Source organism: Cebidichthys violaceus, unplaced genomic scaffold (genome assembly GCF_023349555.1).
Source record: "Cebidichthys violaceus isolate CVI_PGR_0920_01 unplaced genomic scaffold, fCebVio1.0.p SCAF_22, whole genome shotgun sequence".
Classification (NCBI taxonomy): domain Eukaryota; kingdom Metazoa; phylum Chordata; class Actinopteri; order Perciformes; family Stichaeidae; genus Cebidichthys; species Cebidichthys violaceus.
The window spans coordinates 1,331,582-1,357,014 of record NW_027176395.1 but is presented as its reverse complement, the minus strand read 5'-3'; the positions used below and the strand labels follow the sequence as shown (position 1 = coordinate 1,357,014).

The 25,433-nt window shown below is 47.0% G+C and overlaps 1 protein-coding gene across 3 annotated transcripts in view; it reads left to right on the top strand.

Moving 5' to 3' along the window:
* Window positions 1-2,827: 2,827 nt before the first annotated feature.
* Window positions 2,828-25,433, top strand: part of fgfr3 (fibroblast growth factor receptor 3) — a 39,836-nt gene continuing 17,230 nt past the window's right edge. For 2 of the 3 annotated variants that reach the window (XM_068717714.1, XM_068717713.1), the window contains exons 1-5: window positions 2,854-3,083; window positions 6,548-6,613; window positions 15,545-15,714; window positions 24,683-24,806; window positions 24,978-25,168. In XM_068717714.1, coding sequence (XP_068573815.1) covers window positions 2,867-3,083; window positions 6,548-6,613; window positions 15,545-15,714; window positions 24,683-24,806; window positions 24,978-25,168 — 768 coding nt within the window. In that variant the 5' untranslated portion in view covers window positions 2,854-2,866. Of the gene's footprint in view, window positions 3,084-6,547; window positions 6,614-15,544; window positions 15,715-24,682; window positions 24,807-24,977; window positions 25,169-25,433 lie in introns of all 3 variants that reach the window. The other variant, XM_068717715.1, reaches the window with a different exon arrangement.

The following is a 25,433-nucleotide window of genomic DNA, read 5'->3' as shown; positions in this document are numbered from 1 at the left end:
AAGCTGGCCCGGTTTGATTCCTCTCACGTTCACATTCATTCAATTCCACACATTCCCACCTTCACGATCCTGCACAGCTGGACCGACAGCAGCTGGAATTTTCTCTTCGGAATTCAACGTGCCCGCTTACTAATTAGGAATTCCTCTCTTTGCACGTTTTTCACGCTCGACCACGTTCAAAGCGCCGTCTCTCAGCTGTCTCTCGTCGCTGTGATCAAACCTGCGGTTACAGGACGTCCACTGACAGCCGGTAGATCTGTGCCGAAAAGGTTGCGCAGCGCACAAAGTGACGCCTTTCGAACGAAAATCCACTTTTATTCAAAGCGCCTCGTTTTGTTTTTTTTGTCTCCATATTTCATATCTGCATTTCAAAGTGCAGGATGTGAAGCTGAAGCAGATATTCTGTCATTGACGGTGACCAAAAAGAAAGGCTTTGCTCTTTTTGTGTGACAGCTGCAAAAATTATTATTATTATTTTTTTTATTTTTTTTATGGATGAGGCATAAATCTTTTGTTTTGTTTTGTTCTTTTGGTAAATTGCATTTGTTTCCCCTCCGGCGGTGTAAGCGATGCACAAGCGTTTCACTCTTATGTATTTTCCCAGGATCAAAGCAAAAGTATTCATTTTTTACAACAGGATCACACACACACACACACACACACACCACATGCATTGCCTTGCTATTAACAAATCCTAATTAAATAAGCTGTAATGCTGTGAGGCCGCAGAATGCTTTCATGAGTAAAAGTAGAGGAAAAAGAACAGATTAAAAGCCTAAGCACATGCAACGGAAACAATCTGCATGGTTAGATACCATTAGGTGTAGCCAAAGTGAGAAAATATGTGTTTTGTAATTTGGGGTGAACTAACCCTTTAAGGAAATATGTGCTTAATACAAAGGAGCCGTTCCGGTGGAGCCTCGGTGCTGCTGCTGCCAGTCAGAGCTGCTCAGCTGCTCGGGCTCCATAAAGCCGGAGTGAGTCTCTGGAGATTATTCTATCCACCCCATGAAAAGCACCAATTCCCCATATGTAAGACCTGAAGATATTCTAAGAGCCATTTCTCCTTTTCTTTCACAGAGGTCATGAGTAACACGCATGCTGGGCTTGGATTTATGCTCGTGCGCCGTCGTCTCGCTGCTTTCCGTCCTCTGAATGGACCTTTTTCTGCTTTAAACATATGTTGTAAATATCGTTGTCAAAGCCAGAGGTCACGCAGAAAACACCACCGTTAAGCACATTATTGACTTTACAGCTCCAGTATTTTGAATGGGCGTAACAAGAGAGAAAGGCCCCACAACTCATCTATTCAGTCCGCTTTGTTTAAGACCTGCAGCACCTGGAAGGACACTCCTCACGGTGGTTTGGTTTTTGGAGCTCTGGCAGCGTTACCTGCTGCTTCATGTCCGTCTGTCTGCGAGGGTGCGTTCGTCTCCGGGGCTCGCGAGAGAGCCCCCATCAATAATTCAGAGCAGCTATTATGTATTCCCCGTGAAGACGGGCTCGTCTGCGCCACGCTCCTCGTTCGCGCCTCGCCTCTCAACTCCAATTTTCCAAATCTCGCTTGGAGGCTGTCTGCGAGGGAAAAGGGCAAGCGTTCGCTGCTCGTCAGCGGGGCTCGGTGAAGGCCGCTGCCCTTTCGGCCGGGGTCAGCGGTGGGTGCGTTCGCCATCATAAATCACGCTCTTAACAACACCTCATGAGTCTCTTTTCCCACGAGCGGGGCGGGTGAGCGGCTCATTCAAAAGACTGCACATGTGGAAGTTACACACGTGTGCGTAGAAGCGTCCTTGTGTTTGTGTACGTCGTGACCGATCGCTTGAATGGTTGCCAGAGCGACCGGAGTGTTGCTTTTCTGTCTCTCCCTCACGGCGAGGATGTTTAGTGGAGGTCTGGGTGAGAAGACACCTCTGATGGAGGAGACACAAGGGGACCCACTGTTTGTTTTATCCAGACGTGCCGTCCGTCTCTCCTCCGTCCTCAGCGGAGGCCGGCGTCCTTAGAGAGGCCGGTAAACATGTTGGTTTTTCCCCTGGCTCTAGCTGAGAGTAAAGGAGTAAATGAGTCGGTGTGTGACAGGGGAAGGTTGGAGCGGAGGAGGGGGGGGGGGGGGGGGGCGTTCATTCCCACACAACCCTCGGGTTTGTCTCTTCGTGCCGGAATGAAAAGTTACACATTCTGACTTCCAGAGGCAGATTAGCTGATAGCTCGCCAGCGGTTCGGCATCACTGCCTCTTTGTTTTAGAAGGAGGGAGTTCTTTTCTTATACTGAGTCGATCTGCGACTGAGTTTGCCTCTTAATTACACGGTGGAAGAAAAAGAAAGACGGTGTTTATACAAAATCTTAAACCCTCTTTTTTTAAATTTTACAATACCTGGTATTGTTACAGGTAGCAAAACGTCAGAGAACCTGCCTGGTTTTCCCTCAATATCTAGCATTGTGTCCTGATGTTAGCGGGCTGCTAGTAGCTCTTTAAACTGATATTTTAGATTATTAAATGTCATCTTCACGTCCTCAAATTTCCATTCCAAAAGCCCAAACGGCAATAAGTATTCAATTTACAATAGTGTAAATCTGACATGCTGATAGAAAGAAGCAAACCGTCACATTTGAGGAGCAGCACCAGAGAATATTTGGCATTTTTACCTGATATATGAGAGTTTTTTTTCTGTATTCGATTTTGTCTTAAAATGATGAAACGTATTACAAGATGGGGGTTAATGTCCAAACGCATATTTACAATCATTTACACATTGGATGTGCCTTGAAATATGTTGAAAACAAAAGCTCATAAACTGTGTCCTCTTCTTGTGCGCAGACTCTGTGTCCAGCGAGACAGCCTTCCTGGAGGACTATGTTCTGGGCATGGGGGACACCCTGAAGATGCCGTGTGACCTGGAGGACCACTCGGAGCCCGTCGTCTGGTTCAAAGACGGCGCCGGGCTGGTGCCTAGCAACCGGACGCGGCTGGGCCAGAGGATTTTGCGCATCATCAACGTGTCGTACGAGGACTCGGGCGTCTACTCCTGCCGGCTCGCCCACAGCAACGCGTTGCTCAGCAACTACACCATCCGGGTGACAGGTGAGAGCAACAATAAACCTGTAGTTTATACTTTATGTCAGGAAGAAGTGATCTTCAAACTCTTCTGTTTTGTGAAAAAAGCCTGGACTGGAGGCTGGAATGGGTTGCACGATAAACCAGTAATCATCTGGAAAGATCATGCGCTTGTTTCCGTGTGTGTATCCGTCTGTCCGTCCACAGCTTATCTCTAATGCTACTAAACCTATCAGCCGAATATTTTCTGTGCTCATTTACGACCGTATGCTCAAGGCCCTCTCGTGGTTGTGGTGATTCACAGTTTTTTTAAAAACCTATTTTACTGACCGTTTTATACTGAAAAAGTTGGGAGAAATGCAAATCCGTTTCATTTAAATAACTCACAGCACCAAGGACACGCTCATTTTATTAAGATACTTGAGTCGGTAGCACGAGCTCCAATGGAAACAGGCACTTTGGCTGCACACTGTGGAGCTCTCAGAAAGCCGCCCGGCTGACAGACAGACGACTGAGAATCAAAGTATTTCCTATCAATAAACATTGTGGACCAGTTACAGCAGTGGTGTCACGACGTGACAGCTTTTCATAACGGCTCGTAGAAAAATAGTGAAAACTTTGCTCAAGAGAGAAAAATCTATTATTTTCTCCTCCGGTACAGTTTTAACCTACCGGTTAACTGCCTGCCAAGCTGCACACACACACACACACACACACACACACACAGCTTGCATGACAGCGGCACAGACTTTCACCGGCTAACACACAACCAAGTTTCACACAGATTCCCCCTCCTGATGCACAGTCAAAGGTGAAATTCATTATCATATGAGCAGATGAGTAACGTCTTAAGCGGGTGTGCGATGCAAGCAGAGCTCTAATGGGAGGGGAGGAGGTGAGTGGGGGAGGGTGAGGGAGGGAGGGAGGGGGAGTGTGGGGGTCAGAAGGGAGCGAGCGGTAGCTTAAAAGTCTGGCGGCTTTTTTTTTCCCGTAAAACTCATGGACACCAGCTGAGCCTGTTATTGACAACTAATTAGAAAGCAATTAGCTCGAGACATTTCATCATTGAAAACAGATGGGGGTGGCAAGAAATGAGAGAGCTCGCTCCCTCGCAACTTACCCCCCACCTCCTCACACACACACACACACACACACACACACACACACTCGAACACACACACTCGAACACACACACAGATGTTTGTGTTTGGCTGCAAGCCTGGGAGAAAAAGGCCTTTTCCCGGGACTGATCAGAAGTGGACAGCTTCTCCTCCTGGACCCTCGTATCACGTCCAGTCTGCAGGACGACACACACAAACACACTCCCCACACCACTGATTTTAAAGGAAGAATGTCCGGCTTTAAGATCTGATTATTCTCTCCCTTTAAACAAGTGGGACATATTTTTATCTATCTATATATATATATATATATATATATAGATGAGGTGAGATAAACCACGCAGGACGCGAATCCATCGCAGCCCATTGTCAGTCATTTCAATATCATTTTAACACTCAGACGTCTTACAGTATGTGGCAGCAATATCCTGTTCTCTTCCCTCTACTTCCAGCACGGAGCCTCGGCTCCATCTAAAACACACATGGGCTATTGTGTTTTTTTTTTTCCTTCTCAAATATTTGAGTAAGGTGTCAGATATTTAGGAGTGGTATCAGATTTAACACCTGGACGGCGTCCAGACAGCGGAGAGAGCAGGGCGACTCAGATTGTGTACACACACACACACACACACACACACACACGGTACACATGTGGAAGCAAGAGGCTGTAATGTGAGGAGGTGAAAGAAGTTGTCGGCAACACCTAATGTATTAAAAATTAGCAACTTTTGCTATCAGAGAACGGACAATATTTCTGGGTTTATGTATATCCAGTGGACATCAGGGCCAAGACTCCTCCTATCCGTGCACTGGTCGTTGTTTGCAGTCGAATTAGCAACTGGAGACTGGAGTACAGAGACGGCTAATCTCTCTAAAGATACATAAAAAAAAAAAATTGGAGTGTTTACTGTTTCCTCTTGGGTCTGTTTTTTTAACCATACTTCCTATTTTACTCAACAAATGATCGATTTGTTCCTATAAAGTCGGGTTATATAGGCTATGAATCTATGAGAGGTTTTGTTTTGCCCAATTTTACCACATGGTCCGCTGGAAAATGCCTTAAATATTCTGGAGCTTTTAACCAAATGAAATACATAGTTTTTGTCGTCACTTTCCTTTGTTAAAATGCTAATATTTGCTTATTTCGGTACCGTCTAAGACCTTTAACTCCAGGCTCTTGTTGTTGTTTAGTGCAGCAGATGGTTGTAATTGACGCTTTGAGCGCATTCGTCTTTGTTTTCATGTCCAAAAAAAAAAAAAGTTTGGTTAAACTACTGCGGTTAATCTGGGGGTTTGTTCAAAACATGTCTGTGTTTAGTGCTAATTAGCAAATGTTAGCTTATTGACACGCTAAACCAAAGCAGTTAACATTTAAGCTACTAAACATTAGCATGTTGTCATTGTGAACATGTTAGCATTGAGCTCACAGAGCTGCTAGCGTGGCTTTAGAGTTAACCTGCCTCTCTCTTATTTCACCACGTTCATAATCTCTGTCGTAAGCTTTATTTTGACAGTGATGGAATCTGTCCAAACTGCAAAGTGACGTGAGTCAAGCCAGCTTCTCTCTGCTGAGCTGCACCGCCGAGGTGTCGAACAATAGAAACTAAAACCTGCTCGTCAGGAGTTTCAGGAGCCGCTTTTAGCTCGAAGTAACAGCTGGCTCTCATTAAGCAGGCCTGTGAGGCTGAACCAGAAAATAGCCGAGGTCAGATAATCGAAAATAATTACAACGCGCCCGTGAAAATGTGCGATTATGACCAGTCGTATCTGCGGCTTGAGAGAGTAATTAGTCGTCATCCGACACGCTAACTGAGCAAGAGTTAGCGTCGCAAAGATGGAAAGAGTTGTGTGTGTGTGTGTGTGTGTGTGTGTGTGTGTGTGTGTGTGTGTGTGCGCGCGTGCGTGAGTGAGTGTTGCAGCAGAACTAATGACTTTCGTTTCTATAACGTCTGTGGAAATGTTTTGGTTGTATGTTCGAGCCGCCACGCTACAGAGAACTGTAGACTCATTCATGAGTTTCTCATTCACTCAGTTTCAAGATGCATTCATGCAAATGTGTGTGTGTGTGTGTGTGTGTGTGTGTGTGTGTGTGTGTGTGTGTGTGTGTGTGTGTGTGTATATAATTGTACTTGTTGGTAACACACACCATTTAATCTCCACTGGCCATTTAACATGCACAGAATTGCTGCTTTGTTTTTTCTTCCCCTCTTTATTGTCCTCTTGTCTCGCACAGAATCAATTCTACAAGCGTTCCAGATGTTCCTCCGGTGACATCTGATCGTTGACACAGTTCCAGTTCAACGACTACAGATGCAAAATAAGATTTGTTCAAAACGTTGATCGCACTCCGTTTTCTCTTTTTCTCGGAAGATTCTCTGTCGTCTGGCGATGATGAAGACTATGACGAAGATCCAGAAGATGCAGGTAATGGAAATGGTGAATTCTTAATTACTATTTTTCGAGTGAAACAATGTCATTGGGTGTCATTTGAAGCCTTTCCTACTTAAAGAGACAGTTAATGCTCATGATAAACAGCTTTGTGTGAAATGATCTTACAAGGCCAATAACCTGAAAAGCAAAGAACTTCTACTAAAAGGAAGAACAACGAAGTAGATCTTTATATATATATATATATATATATATATATATATATATATATATTCAACAATGATTTTTACGAACAAACCATTAAAATGCAGTTTCACCAAACCCAAATCATAGCTGTAGCTCCCTAACTTTACCCCTAAATGTGGGCTCATGTCTTCATTTGTCAACTTTTATTGGATTTTCACCATCATTCACCATTTCTGAAAAGAGAACAGAGCAAACCTCCAGGCTTGGTTTTTTTTTTTTGTCCACTAGCGTCGGTATTTTTAGCTCCTAAACACGGAGTATTAACGTGTTCCTGAATCCTCGTGTCGAAAAAAATACAAGCTGACTCCCATTAAGGCGGCATGAACTGCGTCGTTAAGCTCAATGAGCAGCACCTGCTGCCACACGGCCGCTGAGTGGGAGCAGGTCTCTGCTGTGGAGGGTCAGAGTGAGGACAGAGAAGATGCTGCTTTTGTTTAAATGCCGTTTCATCTTGATGTCCCTTCCACTGGAAAAGAGCTTCGACTAGCTGTGGAATCTTTGTCAGGGCTACGTTAATATTAAAGGTTGTGTGGATCAATTCGCTGGACTAATCATAACCATAACTCAACCACAGTTTTTGTTTTTTTACTTGAGGGATTCTTGTTTTGCAAACCCTGAATTAATAGCAAACCTCACTACGTGACGACCGGGTAGTGTTTTGTGCAAAGTGTCGTTAAACTGCATTCTAGAGCTTCACTCGTCACTGTGATGAAATACGTTGTCTGTTGGAACCACAAGAGTTGCTTCTAAAAGGAGTTTTTACTGGCGAATATCATTGGATTGATGCGACCGATGAGATTCATCGGCGTGCGATCTGAGTTTTATATCTGTAATTGGAATTATATGGCTCTCATAACCGCTCGCTGTGCTCACCAGTAAAGCTTTTCTCCCCAGAGCAACTGAGCTAAACGCCGCCGTCGCACACATCAAAAGCGCAACACTCCCTCTTGTCGTGATGTGAGCTGTTTTGGCATTTGGAAGACGTGCAGAGTTCAGGTGCAGGTGAACAAAGAACGACGAAAGGATGAGGGATGGTTTCTGCCGGCTGCGCCTCGTGCTTTTCACAAGCTCTGTTCTGTCAGCCAGCGTGAATCCAGAGAGACGGAGAGCGTCTCCAAACCCACGTCGGCGGGCTCTCGACCTGCCAGACGCTGCGCCGCCTTTTGTTGTAGCGTGCGGAGGGAGACAGAGGAAGGTTAGGACTCAGACGGTCGGAGACAGAAAAAGAAATAAGAGGAAAGAAATGATGAAAAATAAGGCGAGAGATGACGTGAAGAGAGGAGGACAGTCTGATGCAGAAACTGAGAAACCGAGAGATCTATGTTCACCCCATTACAAATGTTAACTTCCCACACGTTGTTAGAACTGATTGCGTACTTTGACGGCTCACAGCAGTTCAAAGAAGAAGGAATCGATTCGACGACTCTGCATCTTGACTGTGGACCGCAGCCGTCTGTGTAGAAACATGCCCAGCGGCGTCAACCGGTCCCAATCGCATCTAGAACCGAATCCCAGTCCATCTCAACTGCTCGACAAAATCGGTGCCAGAGGCCAAATGTGGAACGGCGACGGACCGACGGGCGGTCGAACCCAACCGAAATCAAAGCCTCTTTGTGAGCGGAGCTCCGCGTCGTCACTGGCGCAGTGACGGCGGCTCACGCTGCACGTGCTGAAACGGCCCCAACGCCACGTGGGTCGCCATCGATGTTTCACCCAATCTGCTGGGATCCAGCTACAGTCGGTACACGGAGAGAGAGAGAGAGAGAGAGAGAGAGAGAGAGAGAGAGAGAGAGAGAGAGAGAGAGACGGGGAAGAGAGTCATGAAGGACTGTAAAAAGGACTTTTAGCTCGGGGATGTATGTCCCCTTGATCTCTCTCTCCTATCAGAATAAAAGCAGAGGAGCTGTTAATTAAGGCAGCATGCAAACAAAAATTCTCATTTATTTTTACAACCAAAAAAATGATTTCCAGATAAGTTATTGAGGTTTTTTTGTTAATGTTCAGGAAATACATCTGTATTTTGATGAGGCAGTTGCTGCTGATGACAGCATGCAAAGGGAGCTTTGAGAAAACAGGTAACAACTGTTATTATTAAGGCTTGGAAGAAATACGAGTAAAGGCCCAGTTAGTGATCAAGTAATCCCGTCTTAATTTATCCTAATCCTCTCATTTTACGACTCTGAAAGTAAATAATCAGTTATTGTTTGAAAGCTGTAATGAACACAGGATTGGTAATATTAATTATCTTGGCTCTCTTTTGACATTTAATCCATTCTGCTCACTTCGGATGCTGGAGAATTAAGAAATGTTTGTATTCATACAGTATTGCCTCGCGGCTGATGCTCTTATCCGGAGAGATTATAGAAGAAAGCAGCAGAACGAGCTTCAGGAAAGCTTCCTGTTGCCGTCTTTGTACCGAGAGTCAAGCTTAACACCTGCAAATGTGAGAACCTGAATGCGTTTGAATGCGCGGCTTCACTCGGCGGTGAAAGCCTGAAGTGTTTTCTAAATGGGCTGAAGTGGCAGCGGCGGCAGCGGCTTACTGCAGACATCCTGAATGCCGGTAAATAGCCTCAGACCTCCAGACTTAATCTCTGGATGTAAGTCTACCTCATGACATACGAGGCTCCGATTTCCTGGCCAAAAGGAGAGGGATTAGCCCAGAAACGTTAAACCCCTATCGCTGCTTAATGTCCGCTAAGCCACCGCTAATTAGCCCGGCTATGAGCAGGAAGGAGCCATGTGACGAGCCACGCAGCCAGATGGAGAGTCCCAGCCGGTGAGCGGAATAGAACATCCGCATCCGCATGCAGAGAGGACGATAATAGAGACGTGGACATGGCGAAAGAGACTACGAAAGGGGGAGAGAGGGGGAGGATGGAAAACACTCGCTGATCGACAGCGAGACAGAAGAAACGGAGTGAGAGCGGAGAAAAGATGGCGAAACAAAAGAGAAGTCACTCAGTTGACGTGACGCTGCTGGCCACAGCTGACTGTTCTCAGAGGAGAGAGACGGACAGAAAGTCATGAGCTCACTCCGCACCGGCCTCCAGAACTCACTCAGCTGTCTCCCATGGGGGGAAAAAGGCAGAGGAGATAGACGCCCATTGGCTTGTGGACTGAAGCCCAGAGTTTGGCATTTTGGCCGTCGCCATGTTGGCTTTTTGCAACCAGTGAACAGAAGTTTCCATATTTGGAATGCGGAGGAGTGACGTATACGGCTCTGTTAGCTACAGAGACCTGTCAATCACAGTAAGCCCCGCCCTAAAGTGTCCCCTGCTTTATGGTCTGTTTGACTCTAAATGGAGCATAATGTACTAAATGAACATCATGCTGTGTTGAAGAAGACTGTAAACTAGAGATTGAGACCATAAACTCATGTTTACAATGTTTACTGAGGGAATAAATCAAGAGAGAAGTAGAGTCATTTTAGACTAGACGTGCCCCCTGGTGGACACTAGAGAGAATGCAGGTTTTTAGGACACTTCTACATCGGCTTCACTGTTCAGATCCGGAGGTTGCCGTCTTGTAGATGCAGCGAGTTAATGACCAAACTGTGAGGCTGACGCTTCTCTTCTGAGAGGCAGCTCAAACCACATGGGTTGCACAAACGGCACAAAAAAAAAAAGGAAAAGAAAGTGAAATCTCTCATGCAATCTGCTTTGGGAAAGTCCATATCAATGTGAATCTGAATAAAACATACAAATATTCAAAGTAAACAGTGGAGATGTTTGGTTTAACATGCCTGAAAAGAGTCTTTGTCTACATCAAGTCATAATGGACGATTACCATCTTTCAAGACCTCGGCTGTGTCGGAGTTATCGGACAAAAGTTCAACCTCACGCGATATACAAGTTATTAAAGTGAGTATTTTCCTGTGGCGTGGAAAGCAGCGTGTGTGTGTGTGTGTGTGTGTGTGTGTGTGTGTGTGTGTGTGTGTGTGTGTGTGTGTGTGTGTGTGTGTGTGTGTGTGTGTAGGGGGGGGTGGAGGGGGGGTAGGAATGTTAACACAGCCTAATCTGTGCTGTGCTCCTGAGCTATGCAGCCTCCTTGTTTACCCTGGCAGGAGAGCAGAGAGCCGGACGGCGGGCCACGCCACGCTGCTCCGCGGCCGCCATTCCTGCAACTCTTGTTTGCCTTGAGTCCCCGCAGGCCCTCCGGGGCAGCGTGCCTTCAAAGAGCCCCAGTGTAATCTGTAATGAAATCTGCCTTGTGTGCTCGCAGGCGTCGGCGAGGGCAAATTATACAATTACACAATTAGGACCCCCTCCTCCTCCTCCTCCTTTTCCCCCAGATCGGTGTCTGAGCGCCTGAACGGCCTTGTGCGTCCCGCTCCAGCTAATTGCTGAAGTCGGGCCGATAGAGAGCCGCAGTCACGCTCCTCCGACCCGCAACACAGAGCCGGGAGTCCGAGGAGGAGAAAGAGTGAAGAGAGAGCTGCGGGGGTTTTTCATGTGCGTAGACACACTGGTAGCTGCGATGCTTTAGTCCACAACACAAAGACAACAGCCCTCAGGGCCTACAGCACACCCCCGCTAGGCTGCACAGTCCTGTGAAGCTGTTATTCTAATAACAGAAAGTGTTTAGACAGTTTTAATCGGCATCTGGATGTGCATTAGAATCCACACGGCCTGGCGACGATGGGATAAATGTGCATAATTAAGTGCAGTAGTTCCAAAAACAAAAAGCATGAAAAGAAATTAAAAAAAATCGTTAAAATTATCTTTTTTTTTCTCACTTAATTTCATTGAAATTAGTTACAATTTTGAGGTCCCCTGCTAGATAACATACAAACAACCAAGGTTAATATTAATTAATAGAAAATTAATTCTAATAGAAAATTCTGAATACAAATATATAGAGAAGGAAAGTCAGGAAATTAAATTAAATTTGCTGTCAAATACATTTTAATGAAAACTTAAACTAAAATATCAATTCAGATGAACAACTGATAACTGGTACCTGTAATACAATACTTTTCCCCCAGTCGACATATCTAGTGTGTGTGTGTGTGTGTGTGTGTGTGTGTGTGTGTGTGTGTGTGTGTGTGTGTGTGTGTGTGTGTGTGTGTGTGTGAAGGTGTAAACCAAACAAACAGCCCCGTCGTGTATTTTTAGGCTCCCGGAGAGACTCCCCTCCTCGGTTAACCTCCACAGCTGACAGGTGGACTCCACTCAGTAACTGCTGAGCTGAGAGAAGATGTCACGTTAAACCACGTTCCACTACAGCGATTGTATATCAGCGCAGGGGGCTATCTATCCCAAGACCCCGTCCCTGTGGGGTTTGAGGGGTATTTGCTCTGGTCCCTGACACTCAGGAACACCCCCCCCCCCCCACCCCCCCCACCCCCCTTAAAAGATCCCTCTGCTGAGGAAATGCCAGCCAATTAGACCCGGAGTGGGATTCCTGAGTGTTGCTGAGTGCACAGATCACAGGGCTTTACTGTAAATCAGAAACACGCTTGAATTTTGAATATCGACTGTTTCTGAATTGGAGAATGTTTTGCATTAATCAAAGAAAATACAGGTGTATTTATGATTACATTAGTACAGTTTGCAGCATAAATGATTTCTCGTTTTGATTCTGGTTTTCTTCATCTTGTCATGTATCCCTTTGCTCTCCTGCTGAAGCCAAGCTGTTAACTTTCAAACAAACAGAAAGTCAGGACACGCAAGCTCTGTCTCATAATAACAGCGTGTAGTTTTTCATATTCACCAGAATAATTAGCCTGAGCTGTGCTCTAAACATCCTCTGCTGCACAGGAAGTGATGGTGTTTCTGGTGTAGAAGAAGAAGAACAGGGTGGTTACCGTCTCTCAACTGACCAACAAACAAGGAACTTGTCACGGCACCGACAACCCGCTTTGATTGACGGGCGATCTCGTGCAGAAACACAGCAGTTAGCAGTTAGCACTTAGCACTTAGCGCCTAGAGGTCAGCGAATAAACAGATCTCAGTGTGTTTTTGGGACAAAAACCATGGCGACGTGCTGAATCCACACGGCCGTCTATTTTGGGTTGAAAACATCATCGTGGCTGGAGGAGCAGCAGCAGCAGCAGGACGGTGTTTTCAGGCTCAGCAGCAGCAGCAGGAGGAGGAGGAGGAGGAGGAGGAGGAGGACCACACATCAGGAGAGAGACTGTTTAAAAACTCACTGTGTGTTTTACCCAGTGTGTGTGTGTGTGTGTGCGTGCGTGCGTGCGTGTGTGCGTGTGTGTGTGGCTGATCGCGATGCCAAGAAAACAATGTGTTCAGACTCCTTGGAGGGTTGTCCCACGCTGCGCCGACTGTCGCTCCAAAATACGCCGAGACAGACGAGAAGTAATGAAATCTAACAGATATTTCCCTTTTAAGGTGGAGGCCCCGTGTGTGTGTGTGTGTGTGTGTGTGTGTGTGTGTGTGTGTGTGTGTGTGTGTGTGTGTGTGTGTGTGTGCGTGCGTGCGTGCGTGTGTGTGTGTGGTTGCACGTGGAGAGCGTTTGCCTCGGCGAGCTGGGGAGTCTCTAACTCAAGCAGTGAGCAGTGTTTCAACTGCTCCATTGCAGCTTGTAAACACACACACACACACAGACACACACACGCACACACACACACACACACACACACAGACACACACACACACACACACACACACACACACACACAGACACACACACACACACACACACACACACACACACACACACACACACACACACACACCGGGTTCACAGTCAATAGAGTGAAGTAACGCTCTGTTTGTTTGCTCTCTAAGAAGATTGGGCTTTCATCACTGAATCTCTCTCTCTCTCTCTCTCTCTCTCTCTCCTGGTCTGGTTGTAATTACTCCATGGTGCCGAAGCCAAAGTTTGATGGCAGGAGCCAAAAAAAAAAAAAAAAGAATCAGTCAGAAATATTTCAGAACAGCCAAAAAGCCATATGATGAACAGACGCACATGCTGTCGATTAGAGACAATCACAGACAGGTACTCCACTCCAGCTCTCTGATTGACATCTTGGGACGGGTATCGTTAGGATCGATAGGACTCTTATCGGTTCGGTTCCTTATCGGTTCAATATTTCTTTATCATACTTACTATAAATACTTACATATTTCTTGTGCAGCCATACAAGAAGTATCTTGAATACATCGGCAGCCAAACAATTAGAGATCTCGCTCCAGAACGTCTAAAGAACCGATGGTATTTATCATTATTCCAGGTTTTCCCCTAGTTTAGAACCGGTTCCCCTTTAGAACCAGGTTTTTTCGTGAGGGGAATCCCTATTGACATCTCACCTGAGTCGTCCTGATGAGATAAAAACCTGCCCATGTGGGTTACTTTTGTTTGATAACAGACACACACACACACACACACACACAAAAGCGCAGACATTGAGATGCTAATTAGCTCCTCTCTCTCTCTCTCTCTCCTGCATTTAGAAAGTAAAAGAGACATCTGATGACCGGTCAGCCACCTCCCCAGCTTTTGTCCCGGGAAACACACACAGTCTCACACACACACAGTCTCACACACACACACACACTCCTATAGAGAGAGTGGGTGAGCCGGGCCTCGGTGCTCTCACCCTCCACACCCACACAGCGGGAACAATAGGCCTCTCTGACTCGCTACACTCTCTTTGTCCGCCGTCTTTCTCAACACAACTCAATAAATCGCCCCGACAGGTTTTTACAAACGCTCGGGGGGGTCGGACGATTCAAATGAACTCCTGCATTGTGGTCGAAGGGGGAGGAAGACGACGATGCACTTTGTTTGGTCCCGGCGACGCTTCACGCGGCCGCTTTGTGTCCTCCGTCAAACCGTTTGCGCATTTTGAAATTTCTCTAGGGACGAGAGGACGGGCTTGACAGTGGAGACACAATGGGAGCAGGTACTGTACGGCGTTTAGTCGGAGAGGGAAGACCTCCGGTGACACGGCAACCTCACATCTGTTCTGGTGAAGCGCGTAACTCATCCAAGATGAGGACCAATTTGAAGACGGGGCAGAGGAGCAAGTTGTACCGTCTGCGCCATCTTTTAGCCATTACTAAAACATGTTAGGATGAATTCCTGGAGGGTCTTTCCCCCCAAAAAAACATTCTATGATCTCAGATTATACCAGAAAGTGGAAAACTCTGGTTTGATCTCATCTGAGAGTGGTACGTCTTGGCAGAGTCACAAAAAATGAGGACTTGAGACCTGAAATTAGTCTCAAACGTTGACTTTGGTGCTATCACAGAACCATATCCATGGAAAGGACTTGACCCCGGCTCCACAGCGAACCTCATTCACACTTTGTTGCCAGAAAACGACGTAGTCATGGTCTGCTTGCGGTTTTGCGCGAAAGGCTCCGGAATCGGCCACTAAATGAAATAGTTTACAGGATATTCAACCTTTTTTTCTTCATAATGCATTTAATACTTCACGTCGTTCTTTACAGAGCTTGTATGAAGACAGTAAAGTAGTCCGTGAATATAAGATATGAGTTTACAGTTAATTACACGTCATCATCAGCGTAGCGGAGGTTGGTTTATGGCGTTTTGCCGGTTACACTCGTTCTTTAAAGTACGTTTTGTTTGTACGCCTTCTGTGTGGGACTTGAGATTTGATTTGGACGTCTCGAGTGACTGGATACTTGAGAGTTATTTCAAATGGCTTCAAATGATAGTTATCCGTTAAATACTGTACAGGATGTTCTGCTTTGGAGAAGTAGTTTGCCACGACTGACGCCCTGTTTTTGTGTTTCGCCAACAGAAGCTCCGCATTGGACGAGGCCCGACCGGATGGACAAGAAGCTCCTGGCCGTTCCAGCCGCCAACACCGTCAAGTTCCGCTGCGCCGCGTCCGGAAACCCGACGCCGACCATCCACTGGCTGAAGAACGGCAAAGAGTTCAAGGGAGAGCAGAGGATGGGAGGCATCAAGGTGAGAGGACTTAACTCCAAACATGTTCACACCTAAAGGGCAACAGGGGAGCCGCGATTCAAGGATTCAAATCCTCACACCAGCTGCCAGCGGGAGGTGAGCTGCCGTCAGCGCGCCTTTTAGCAAGGCATCTTAATCCCACCGCTAGTCCAGCGGAGCTGCTGCGTTGTCCATCGGTAGATCAGCGCGAGTGACGCGATGCTCCCTTGGTGTGAATTGCTATAACTGGAAGAGTGTGAAGCGGAGTGCTGAGAGACCGCTCACGCTCCGTGGATCTTCTCACGGTAAATAAAGGTCAGAAAACGCGCCGGCCCAGCGGGACTCGAGCCCCCTCCACCCCCCGCTAAACTCAGCGAAATACATTCAGAGGGTCGAACTGCTGAAAACAAGAGCGGAGCGCAGATACATGCGTGCCTCGCGTGATAGCTCAACGTTGACAGTAATGCGGAGCAGCAAACAGCTGTTGTATTCTCTCTAAACACTGGGCTCTGGTGGGGAATGGTACTGCTTAAAGTAACAGGGCTTGGTTTACTTTTGTGTTTTCCTTTAATGGCCCTGAGCTGTAGGATTAAAAGACAAACCCAGTGTGGTAAGAAGATCGGAATTCAAACAGTCCAAAACCTGTGTTTTGGTTCAAAATAAACTCAAGCTAAATGACATGTGAGTTCTAAAATGATGCCCAGGGAGGTAAACTCTTCCAGTTCTCAGACCGAGAGCTTTTTGCAGGTCGCTCAAGCGTCGCACTGATTTTGCCTCCTGCTGTTTCCTGTTCAGATCAGGATGACTACGGTCAGTAAAGTCATACGGCTCCGGGGATCCTTCACTCTCGTTAAAAACAATTAGTGAAAGCCCGTCTGATCGGGGCCTAACTCTCCCTTCCTCACACTGTCTTAATGAAGTGATGCTGAGGGGAGACAGTTTACAGTCTTTAATCGTTTTCACACAGTTTCAGTGTAAACATTGCTCCTTTTTCCTGTTGAATTGCTGTGTCAGGGAAAGCGACCTGGCGAGGCACTTTTGTTGCTTTTATTAAAGACAGTAAGCAGAGAGAGTGAAACTAAAACTGCTTCAGCTGTTTGTGTGTCAGAGCGGTATCGTGGAGGCAGTGAGAGACGCTCTCTCCCCCGGTGGAGGTTTGGCATTTAAAGAGTTAAATGTAATGAGATCCTGCAGCTATTAACAGTTTACAGAGATCTCCAACATCTGCTCCCAGCAGACCAACAGCAGTTGTCTCCCTCCCTCTGTCCACACACTCACACACACACACACACACACACACACACACACACACACACACACACACACCTGTCACCAGCCCTCAGGACACTCTGAGTGGCTCCCCGACAGCAACTTTTAGCACGTTAGGTACGCCAGATGATTTGCAGATGATAAAGTTTGCGGCTGCGTTTATTAGCAGCAAATGAATCCAACATTGTCCGGTCAGATCACTGAGATATTTATTCCATCTTTTCACCAAACCTGTCACTGCTCACCCTTTTGTGTATACAACGACTCACCATTAAGGAGCAAAACAGAGATGTTTGATGTGGTGACCGGTGCAGCATTGAGATATTAATGTCAGCGTAATCGTTATCAGGGTCGAACCGATTCCCTCGCAGAAAATTGAGATTGAGCAACACGTCCACGTTAGCGTCAGCAGGAGGAGCGCTAGTTGGCGTTAGCTGTTAGCTGCAGCTACATACAACAGAGCTAACGGCTAACGTTAAAGGAGGTTTTGCATTGCGTTCAAGCTCTGATAAATATAAATGACGATTGAGCAAAGGTATTAGTATTAAATTAGTCGTGTTTTTTTCTCTTTCTTCTACTTACTACAACTCTACTACCTCAAGAAAGAAACTAAATTCATATTTTTATCCGATTAATCTGTAGAACACTCGCTAGCTGCGGCGTTAATCACTATAAAGTCTCACTCTGCACTGCTTATCCCTCAGTCCTGCAGCAGTAGCCATTTTGTTCACTCCCTTGCTCTAACGCATGCACCTATGGGATGTTAACATGTGTAATTAGAGAGCGATATGTATAGCTGGCTATCCATAGCGAGCCTTTACGGCGTACGTGACGTCCCGTTGGCCTTGTACTGGGTTGTGTCAGCGCGAGCTGTGACACCGAGTTGTCACCAAGCCACCGAGACAAATTCCTGTACATTTTCCACTCTGTATAGCTCAGCGGGTCGGGCTTGGCACCGTCTATTGCTGTGGCCACCCATGCTGTTGAACCCTGGTGGCGCTGTGAAGTGTGTAGGTGTCCATGTGTGTTATTTGAGGTGCGTGTTGGATTGATACGTGTGCTTTATGCACAGTGCTCTAAAGCAGAGCAGCAGCAGTTGAACAGAAATTAAAAGGTGTTTTAAATGCCGCCCTTCCTTCGGAAACAGTTTCTCCAGCTTAACTTGTATTTGTTTGGGTTTTTAATCAGGTCAAAGGTTAAGTTCACCTGAATCACACAAAAGAAACCACTTACTTTTTCCCCCACTTACCTTATCTTGCCATGCAGAACGTACCCTTTTAATTCCCTCTCAGTGAACTCGGCTTTATATAACCTGCAGACTTCATGCTTTAAAGCCACTTAACCCTCCTTCGACGGTGTTGTGTGGCTTCTTTTGCACTCGATTATGAAACGTTAAAGCCACACGTTTCAGCCTCCAGAACAAATTCCTGCGCAGTGATGGAGACGTAAGATCGGAGGCGGCAGTTATTGAGACGTTCCATTATGTGTCTTTATCACACGCTCCCCCCCTCCCCTCCGTCCTGTCCCGGAGCCCTTTTTAAAATCCAGTTAGCCATGTGGCCGCTGTTGGCCTTGAGGGGGGTGAACGGAGAGGTCACCCTCTATAGAATCAGGGTGCCGGGTGACAGACAAGCCCGTGACCTGGCCTGGCTTCAGATGGGGTCAGGGGGGGTAACGGCTTCACCCGTCCTGATGTCAAATCCTCTGCTAGCTCCGCCTTCCACCCTGCAAAAAACATTAGACGACTGTCCAGCGCAGAACAATGGAAGTTTAACGTCTTTGGTGCTCAGTCATTGAACAAAGTATAGTTTAAAAACTCATCAGTCTTTCTTTTTTTTTTCTTAAAGCAATTTTCTAGAAGACAATCCAGACATTTGCACATTACCACCGAAAATCAAATCACATTATCTCCAATTAAGTTGAGTGATGTGTCTAATACCGTTGCGTCGTCACTTAATTCCTAACATGGTTATCCTTCAGATCCTCGTTTTACATCCAGTGTTTGTGCACTGCATTACCCACAAATCACCTGTCAGTCAAGCGCCATGAGAAGCGTTCGATCCTTTGTTGAATGCTCCGCTCTGATTGGTCATTCACGGCAGTCTACGGTCCGTTATTTTCTTTATAGCAGACAATGATCGCAGTTCTGATCTCTGTAGACAAAGTATTTTTAGATCCATGTTTTGCATCAATGTATTGATTTCTTTAGTCAGTATTGGTGCAATAAGCTGTATGACATACATCCATCCCTTACTTAAGTGTTTCTGTAGATGCCTCTTGTGATTCTTTCCGTCTTGTGTGTCTTATGCTACACCTGCTAACTACCGTCGTGACATTTTTAGAACAATCACTGCTAGAGGAAACATAAAACGCCTCATTTGTTGTTCGCGAGATGGCTTTCAGTGTCAAACGGCAGCAACACTGTGAAGAAAGTGTTAACGCAGAGAGAAAAAGAAAGGCGGATCGCAAACAAACTGGCTGCAGATTGAACCGTCGCCGTGCCGACAGACACGTGAACGACAGCATGCAGCGGCCTGTTGTCAGGACAGACTTCTCTTCAGTCCGGCCGTGTCACCCCGCCTCACATCTGCCGGTGATGAGTTCATCTTGCAGGACTGGGGCGGGGGGGGGGGGTCCTGACAGCCTGACAATGGCCTTCTAAAGACTCTATTCGTCCAACAGGGTCCTGAAGGTGAAGCCGTCTTCTTCTGACATACGTAATGAAATGACAAGATCATTTTTGATTTGACAGCCGTGGTTAATTTCCACTGAATGAATCGCGACCGTGTCTGATTTTTATTTTTAAGGTTTCGACAGGTGATGGGATGATTCCGTCATCCGTCTCTTAGGGCTGCGAGTAAGTGTGTGTGTGTGTGTGTGTGTGTGTGCGTGCGTGTGTGTGTGTAAGTGACTTGCTAACTGATCCATGCTGATCAGCGCCGTGGAGGCCCCTCCACTCAGCACAGTGTGTCATTTACTCTTAAGTGCCATCAGATCTGCAGCAGTGAGAGGTGAAAGTTACCGACCCATCAGGGTCCATTAACCCGCCTACAGAAATACCTCCTGACTTCACACTGGAGTGGTTGAAAGTGGCCTCTCAGAGGAGGCGCTGGGTTCTGCTTTGTTCCTCTAAGACATCCATTTTAAGAAGGTTTCATCTTCCATAAAGGCTAAAATTACTTTTCTTTATGATTATGAGGAAAATGTCTTGTTGTGTTTTCTTTGTGGATTTCATTCATTTGTGGAGGATGTTTTGTCTTCGGGGTGTTGCAATCCACCGGTGTTGACGATAACTTAAATTATTAATTATTATATTGTTTTGATAATATAGTGTAAATAATTCAGCATGTTATATGTACAGTTACAGACTCTCTCTCTCCATCTCCCTATTTTGAGTCTAATATATTTTCCACAAAAAAAAGCCATTTTTTCACAGCGGTAGTGTTTCCTAGAAAGCCTCGGTGTGGCTTTGAGAGCGCTTCATGTGTTTTCCAGTGGAGAGTTTGATGGTCTGCATGCTTCTCCTGGAAGCAAAGGACGGGCTATTTGTAGTTTTGAAAGAAAGTAACACTTGAATCTGAAGATTTCAACAACTTGAGGACAGAAATGTCGATATTGGCAGTATGGTTATCACTATTAAGTCTTGCAGGCCGCTGTGTTCGTATACCAGCGCCTCCTCTGTAGATTCCTGCCCGCTGGAGGTTGTTCAGACCTCCGGTTCTGTCTTACCAGCGCTTTGTCAGTCCATTGAAATGCAACACAGAGAACTAAACGGTACGTTTGTTGAAGCTAAATAGGATGTGTGGCTCATTTGTAAAAAAAAAAAGAAAAAAAAAAAAAAAACGTAAAATGAAATTCCAGCAGGGGCGACGTGCCGGGAGCTTTGTGCGCCTTCCCAGACAACACCGCGGCGCTCCGAGCCTCCTCCATTATGGAGGGGGCAGGGCCTAAAGGTCACAGTTCGCCTCTCTATTGAGCCATCAGATGGAGGCGGGGAGAGATGGGCGTGTCGCCGACCTATTGAGTCTTTGAAAGCCATAGCCAATGCTGTTGTACGACCGCCGCATACGCTGGGAGGGACTGCATTGTGCTGCCGCTGAACCGCGGCGGCACAAGCGAGACAAAAGTTGACAATGTAATGATTGTGTTTGATTTCGACCAGGTCGCTCGGCGCTCAACTGATTTTCAAATCCCTGTTTTGACAGGCTTCCAAGGCAGGGCTCTTAAACGCGCTGTTACTTTTTAAGACTTTAAGCACTTTACATCCTTGTTTTCCCCAGTTCGGACCTTTAACACGGCCCCGGGTTGTGAGTCTCTGTAGGCCGCTTAGGAATTCCTACACTTTGCAAGATTATTTTTGGGGCTCATTTTAATTTGAGAGCTTCCACGGTCATTCACCTTGCTCCCCTGTCGTTTTTTACACAAATACACCAAGGGGTCTCGAAAAAGACGGATTATCCTGTTTGTTTGTTTTTCTCCCCTGAACTCTCTTCCTTCCAATGTGACAGTCTTCTCCTCCATGCTGATGCATGTAGAGCCACACTCAGGCAGCCCGGCCCGCAGCCCTCAGGGCCGCTTCTATCTATTTCCGCTTTCTCTGTAGGTCAAATTAGTCGGCAGCACAGATCCGGGCCACTGGTCTGCTCTGACGAAGTCGTAAATTCTGCTAACTGGGCCCCCGCCGCCCGGTTCTGACGGGTCTATTTTGCGAGGTGAAGACGGAGAGGTTTCGGAGTATAAAGGGAGCAGAGCTTCCTGTGTTTTCTCAGACAACTGCCACACTGCAAAACATGTCTGCATCTTTATGAACCATTCAAGCTGGCAGTCGAGTCGCAAATTCTTGTTTTGATTAAAATAAGCAGAAAGGCTCCTCCAGCAGGGTGAGGTCACCTCACTGTTTCCAAGGCAGACTCTGAAAGGCAAGACGCATATCTTCAAACTTTATTTGTCTCGAGATAATTCATGCACAAAATGCTGCAGTACAAATCCCAACCTCCACCTCGTTTCCTTCGTAAAGACTTGATGTTGGTTTAATGGCTCCTTCAGATGCTCACTTCTTGCAGTGTGAAGCTCCCCCGTCTATTCCCATGGCTTGGGCCCTTCTGTAGGGCCAAAGCCCTAAAACCTTTAAAGCCTCCTATGACTCAAACATAAGCTCCTTAATAATTTAATTCTGTTTGGAATCTGGCGTGATTGGAATGGATGGGATTATCACGTTTGGGGGACTAATGCTGCAGGTTCAACAGGGGTTAGCCGATGTAACGTGGCCATAAAGCAAGCGGCGTGTATGAAGAAAGTAATTAAATGTGCCGAGGGAAAGACGGAGGAGAGTCCAAGTGGAAGCGTCACTCACAGTTAATCATTATTACCACGATGTTCGGCAAACAGCTATCCACTATTTTGTCTCGGGACAGTGGTGAATCAATAATGATAGAACCTGCACTCGAAAGCCAGTGAAGTGACTCAGTTAAAGTCACACAGCAATATTTAGTTTGCTAACATTAGCTAGTGTTAGCCACCATATGCTACCGGTCATACCAGCACAAGTACAGCTGTGACAGCAGAATGTAAACAGAGTGTAAACAGTTTTATTGCTTTTCATTTGTAAATGTGAAGTTGTTCAAAAGTTGCACGGTCTCGCTTTAAGATAAATAGAATGAATTTGATTTATTAAGTACAAGTGCTTGAGAAAAGTTCTTATCGTTAAATACATAATAGTGAAGTCATCACATACTTGTAGCTCCAGTTTGGGGACTTTCAAGCGGATGAATTAAGTTGAAGGATCACATGTTCCTCTACAGATCGTACCAGAACTACGTGCTTGACTTTGAGAGTGGCAACATCCACGGTTTCTTCCTCGTCAGCGGTCACGATCATCACGATCATCACGATCATCGCCCGAGCTCAACGAGAAAAGAGCAAACTGCAGCTGTCGGATAAATTTAGTGGAGTATTTCAAAGTAGCAGCACCTCAAAAGAAGCAGAGAGAGTAAATTCATCTCCTCCGGCTTTGAGTTATTATGAAACGAGGTGTTTTTTACGATACGGAGACCTAAATAAGACCTCTGATCTCAGCCTGCCTCTCTTTCTGTTGGTGGTCTTGGCTTCTACCGAGCGTCGACTGCAGCTCGTATTTTACCACCTTCTAGCTTCCCTCCTCAAGCGTCGCCTCCTTTTTCTTCCCTCACCCCCCCCCCCCTCCTCCTTCCTCCTCCTCCTCCTCCTCTGTGCTCAGCGACCGCAGCAGAAGGCGTCACTCATCTGCTCATGAGAGCAGCCATTGACTCCAGTTTGACTCCCCGGCTCTGGGAGGGGTAGACGGGGTGGAGCCAGCCAGCCAGCCGCTCTCAAAAACCTCATTTGCCAGCGTTGAGCGGGTCGGCCTGCTCCACGTTACCATGCAACTGAAGAAGAGAAGAAAAAAAAGCAAAAAAAAAAAAAGCACACACAGGCATAATATTTACACTGTTACATTATTTTCCGCATGCGCCTCCAAGAGAGAGAGAGAGAGAGAGAGAGAGAGAGAGAGAGAGAGAGAGAGAGAGAGAGAGAGAGAGAGAGAGTATAACAGAGGGAGGGAGTGATCCTCGACCTACAAACATAAAGGTTCTGTGAATGGCTGGCCTGCTACCTAAAAACGCGTGGGGTTAAACGTTGGTGAAAACACGGAGCCCTCTCTGGGTCGGCACATTTTCCTATGCAGGTGACGCCGAGCGTTTCACCCTGAAAGGCCTCTTTGTTGACGTCCCCCCGTCCCCCGTCCCCCGTCCCCCCCCCCCCCCCCCCCCCGTCTCTTCAGTGACTCTGACCTCTTTTCCAGAGGAGTTCACTCGCAGAGCTCGTCTCGCGTTCGGCGGCGAGCGCTGCGTTTTCGGCGCCGCTGGTTTCCACTTAAGGACGCCGCGGAGGTCGTCCCTCTTGGCCCCCATGCGGAGGCTCTGCCTGTCGATGCGTGGCCGGGTCGCTCTGCCTCTTGAGCAGCTCCTGAATCTGTCAAGTTAGTATCTGTCTTGCCGCTGCAGTCCAGCCACACCTGGTCTGAATTACTACGCAACATTTACCTCTGCGAGACTCTCTCTCCGAGGATGGATTGCTCATGACTGGCACAGTGGAACCACAAAGCACCCCCCCCCTCCCATAATCAGACGGGAGCAGTCACAGTTGTACTTTGCGGGCACACAGTCATCCATGGAGACGTTCACACCGTGTCCAAAAGATTGCTTTCTGCTCATCAACCGGCAAGCAGGTTCAAGCTGTATTACCATTTTTTAAATGTTTGTTTAAAAAAGGGGGTAAACAACTCGGTGAACCTGGCCGCTCTGTGATGTTTCATACCAGAAGGATATCAAAGGAGCGAGGAGCTCTTTCTCTGGACAGAGCGCTCGCTTGTTTGTGAGAGAGAGAGAGAGAGAGAGAGAGAGCGCCGCCGGTCTCCATTTCAGCTTCGGTTTGTGATTTAGTGTGCAGTGAAAGGATGATATTTTAAGTCCCGAGATATAAACGCATAAACTTGAGATGATAGTACGCCATCACAAGTGGAAATATACAGGATAAGCACTCCTCTATCAGGCCTGATAAATGTGACACCTACCTTCCCCCTGAGATTTCTTGAAATAGGCTCCGTATCCTCACAGATTTAGATGTGTTGTCATGACATATCCTGACTGTTCTTCCCTCTCTCTCTCTCTCTCTCTCTCTCTCTCTCTCTCTCTCCCCTCAGTTGAGACACCAGCAGTGGAGTCTGGTGATGGAGAGCGCCGTGCCGTCAGACCGGGGGAACTACACCTGCGTGGTGCAGAACAAGTACGGCGCCATCACCCACACCTACCAGCTGGATGTGTTAGGTAAACAACACCGACTCTCACTGCTGCTTCTGTGTAAACAAGCAGCGCGTTAACATGAACGAACCCACAGAGAGCCGTTGCTGCGAAGCACGTTATTTTGAAGGCGGTGCATCTTCATCCCCATGCATGACTCGCGCTAACGACTCGGTGCTTCCCCCCCCCCCCCCTCAGAGCGCTCCCCCCACCGGCCCATCCTCCAGGCGGGCCTGCCGGCCAATCAGACGGTGGTGGTGGGCAGCGACGTGGAGTTCCACTGCAAGGTCTACAGCGACGCCCAGCCGCACATCCAGTGGCTGAAGCACATCGAGGTCAACGGCAGCCGCTACGGCACCGACGGCGTTCCCTACGTCAACATCCTGAAGGTGGGTCTGCGGCCCGCGTCTCGTAATGAGTCCGGGTCTCGTAACGAGTCCGGGTCTCGTAATTAGTGTCTCCTAAATGTCTTGTTTAATGAGTTTGTTCAGCAGGTGGGTCTGCGGGGGCCGGGGCTCTTCTCACTGCCGAGTGTAATTGACGAGCTACGCCGTCGTTATGGGAAGAGAAAGCCTCACCTGCACTTACACGGCAGCATCATTAACCTAATTACACCGCTGTAAATCAGGTTGATGCCCCTGTGTGTGCACCTGC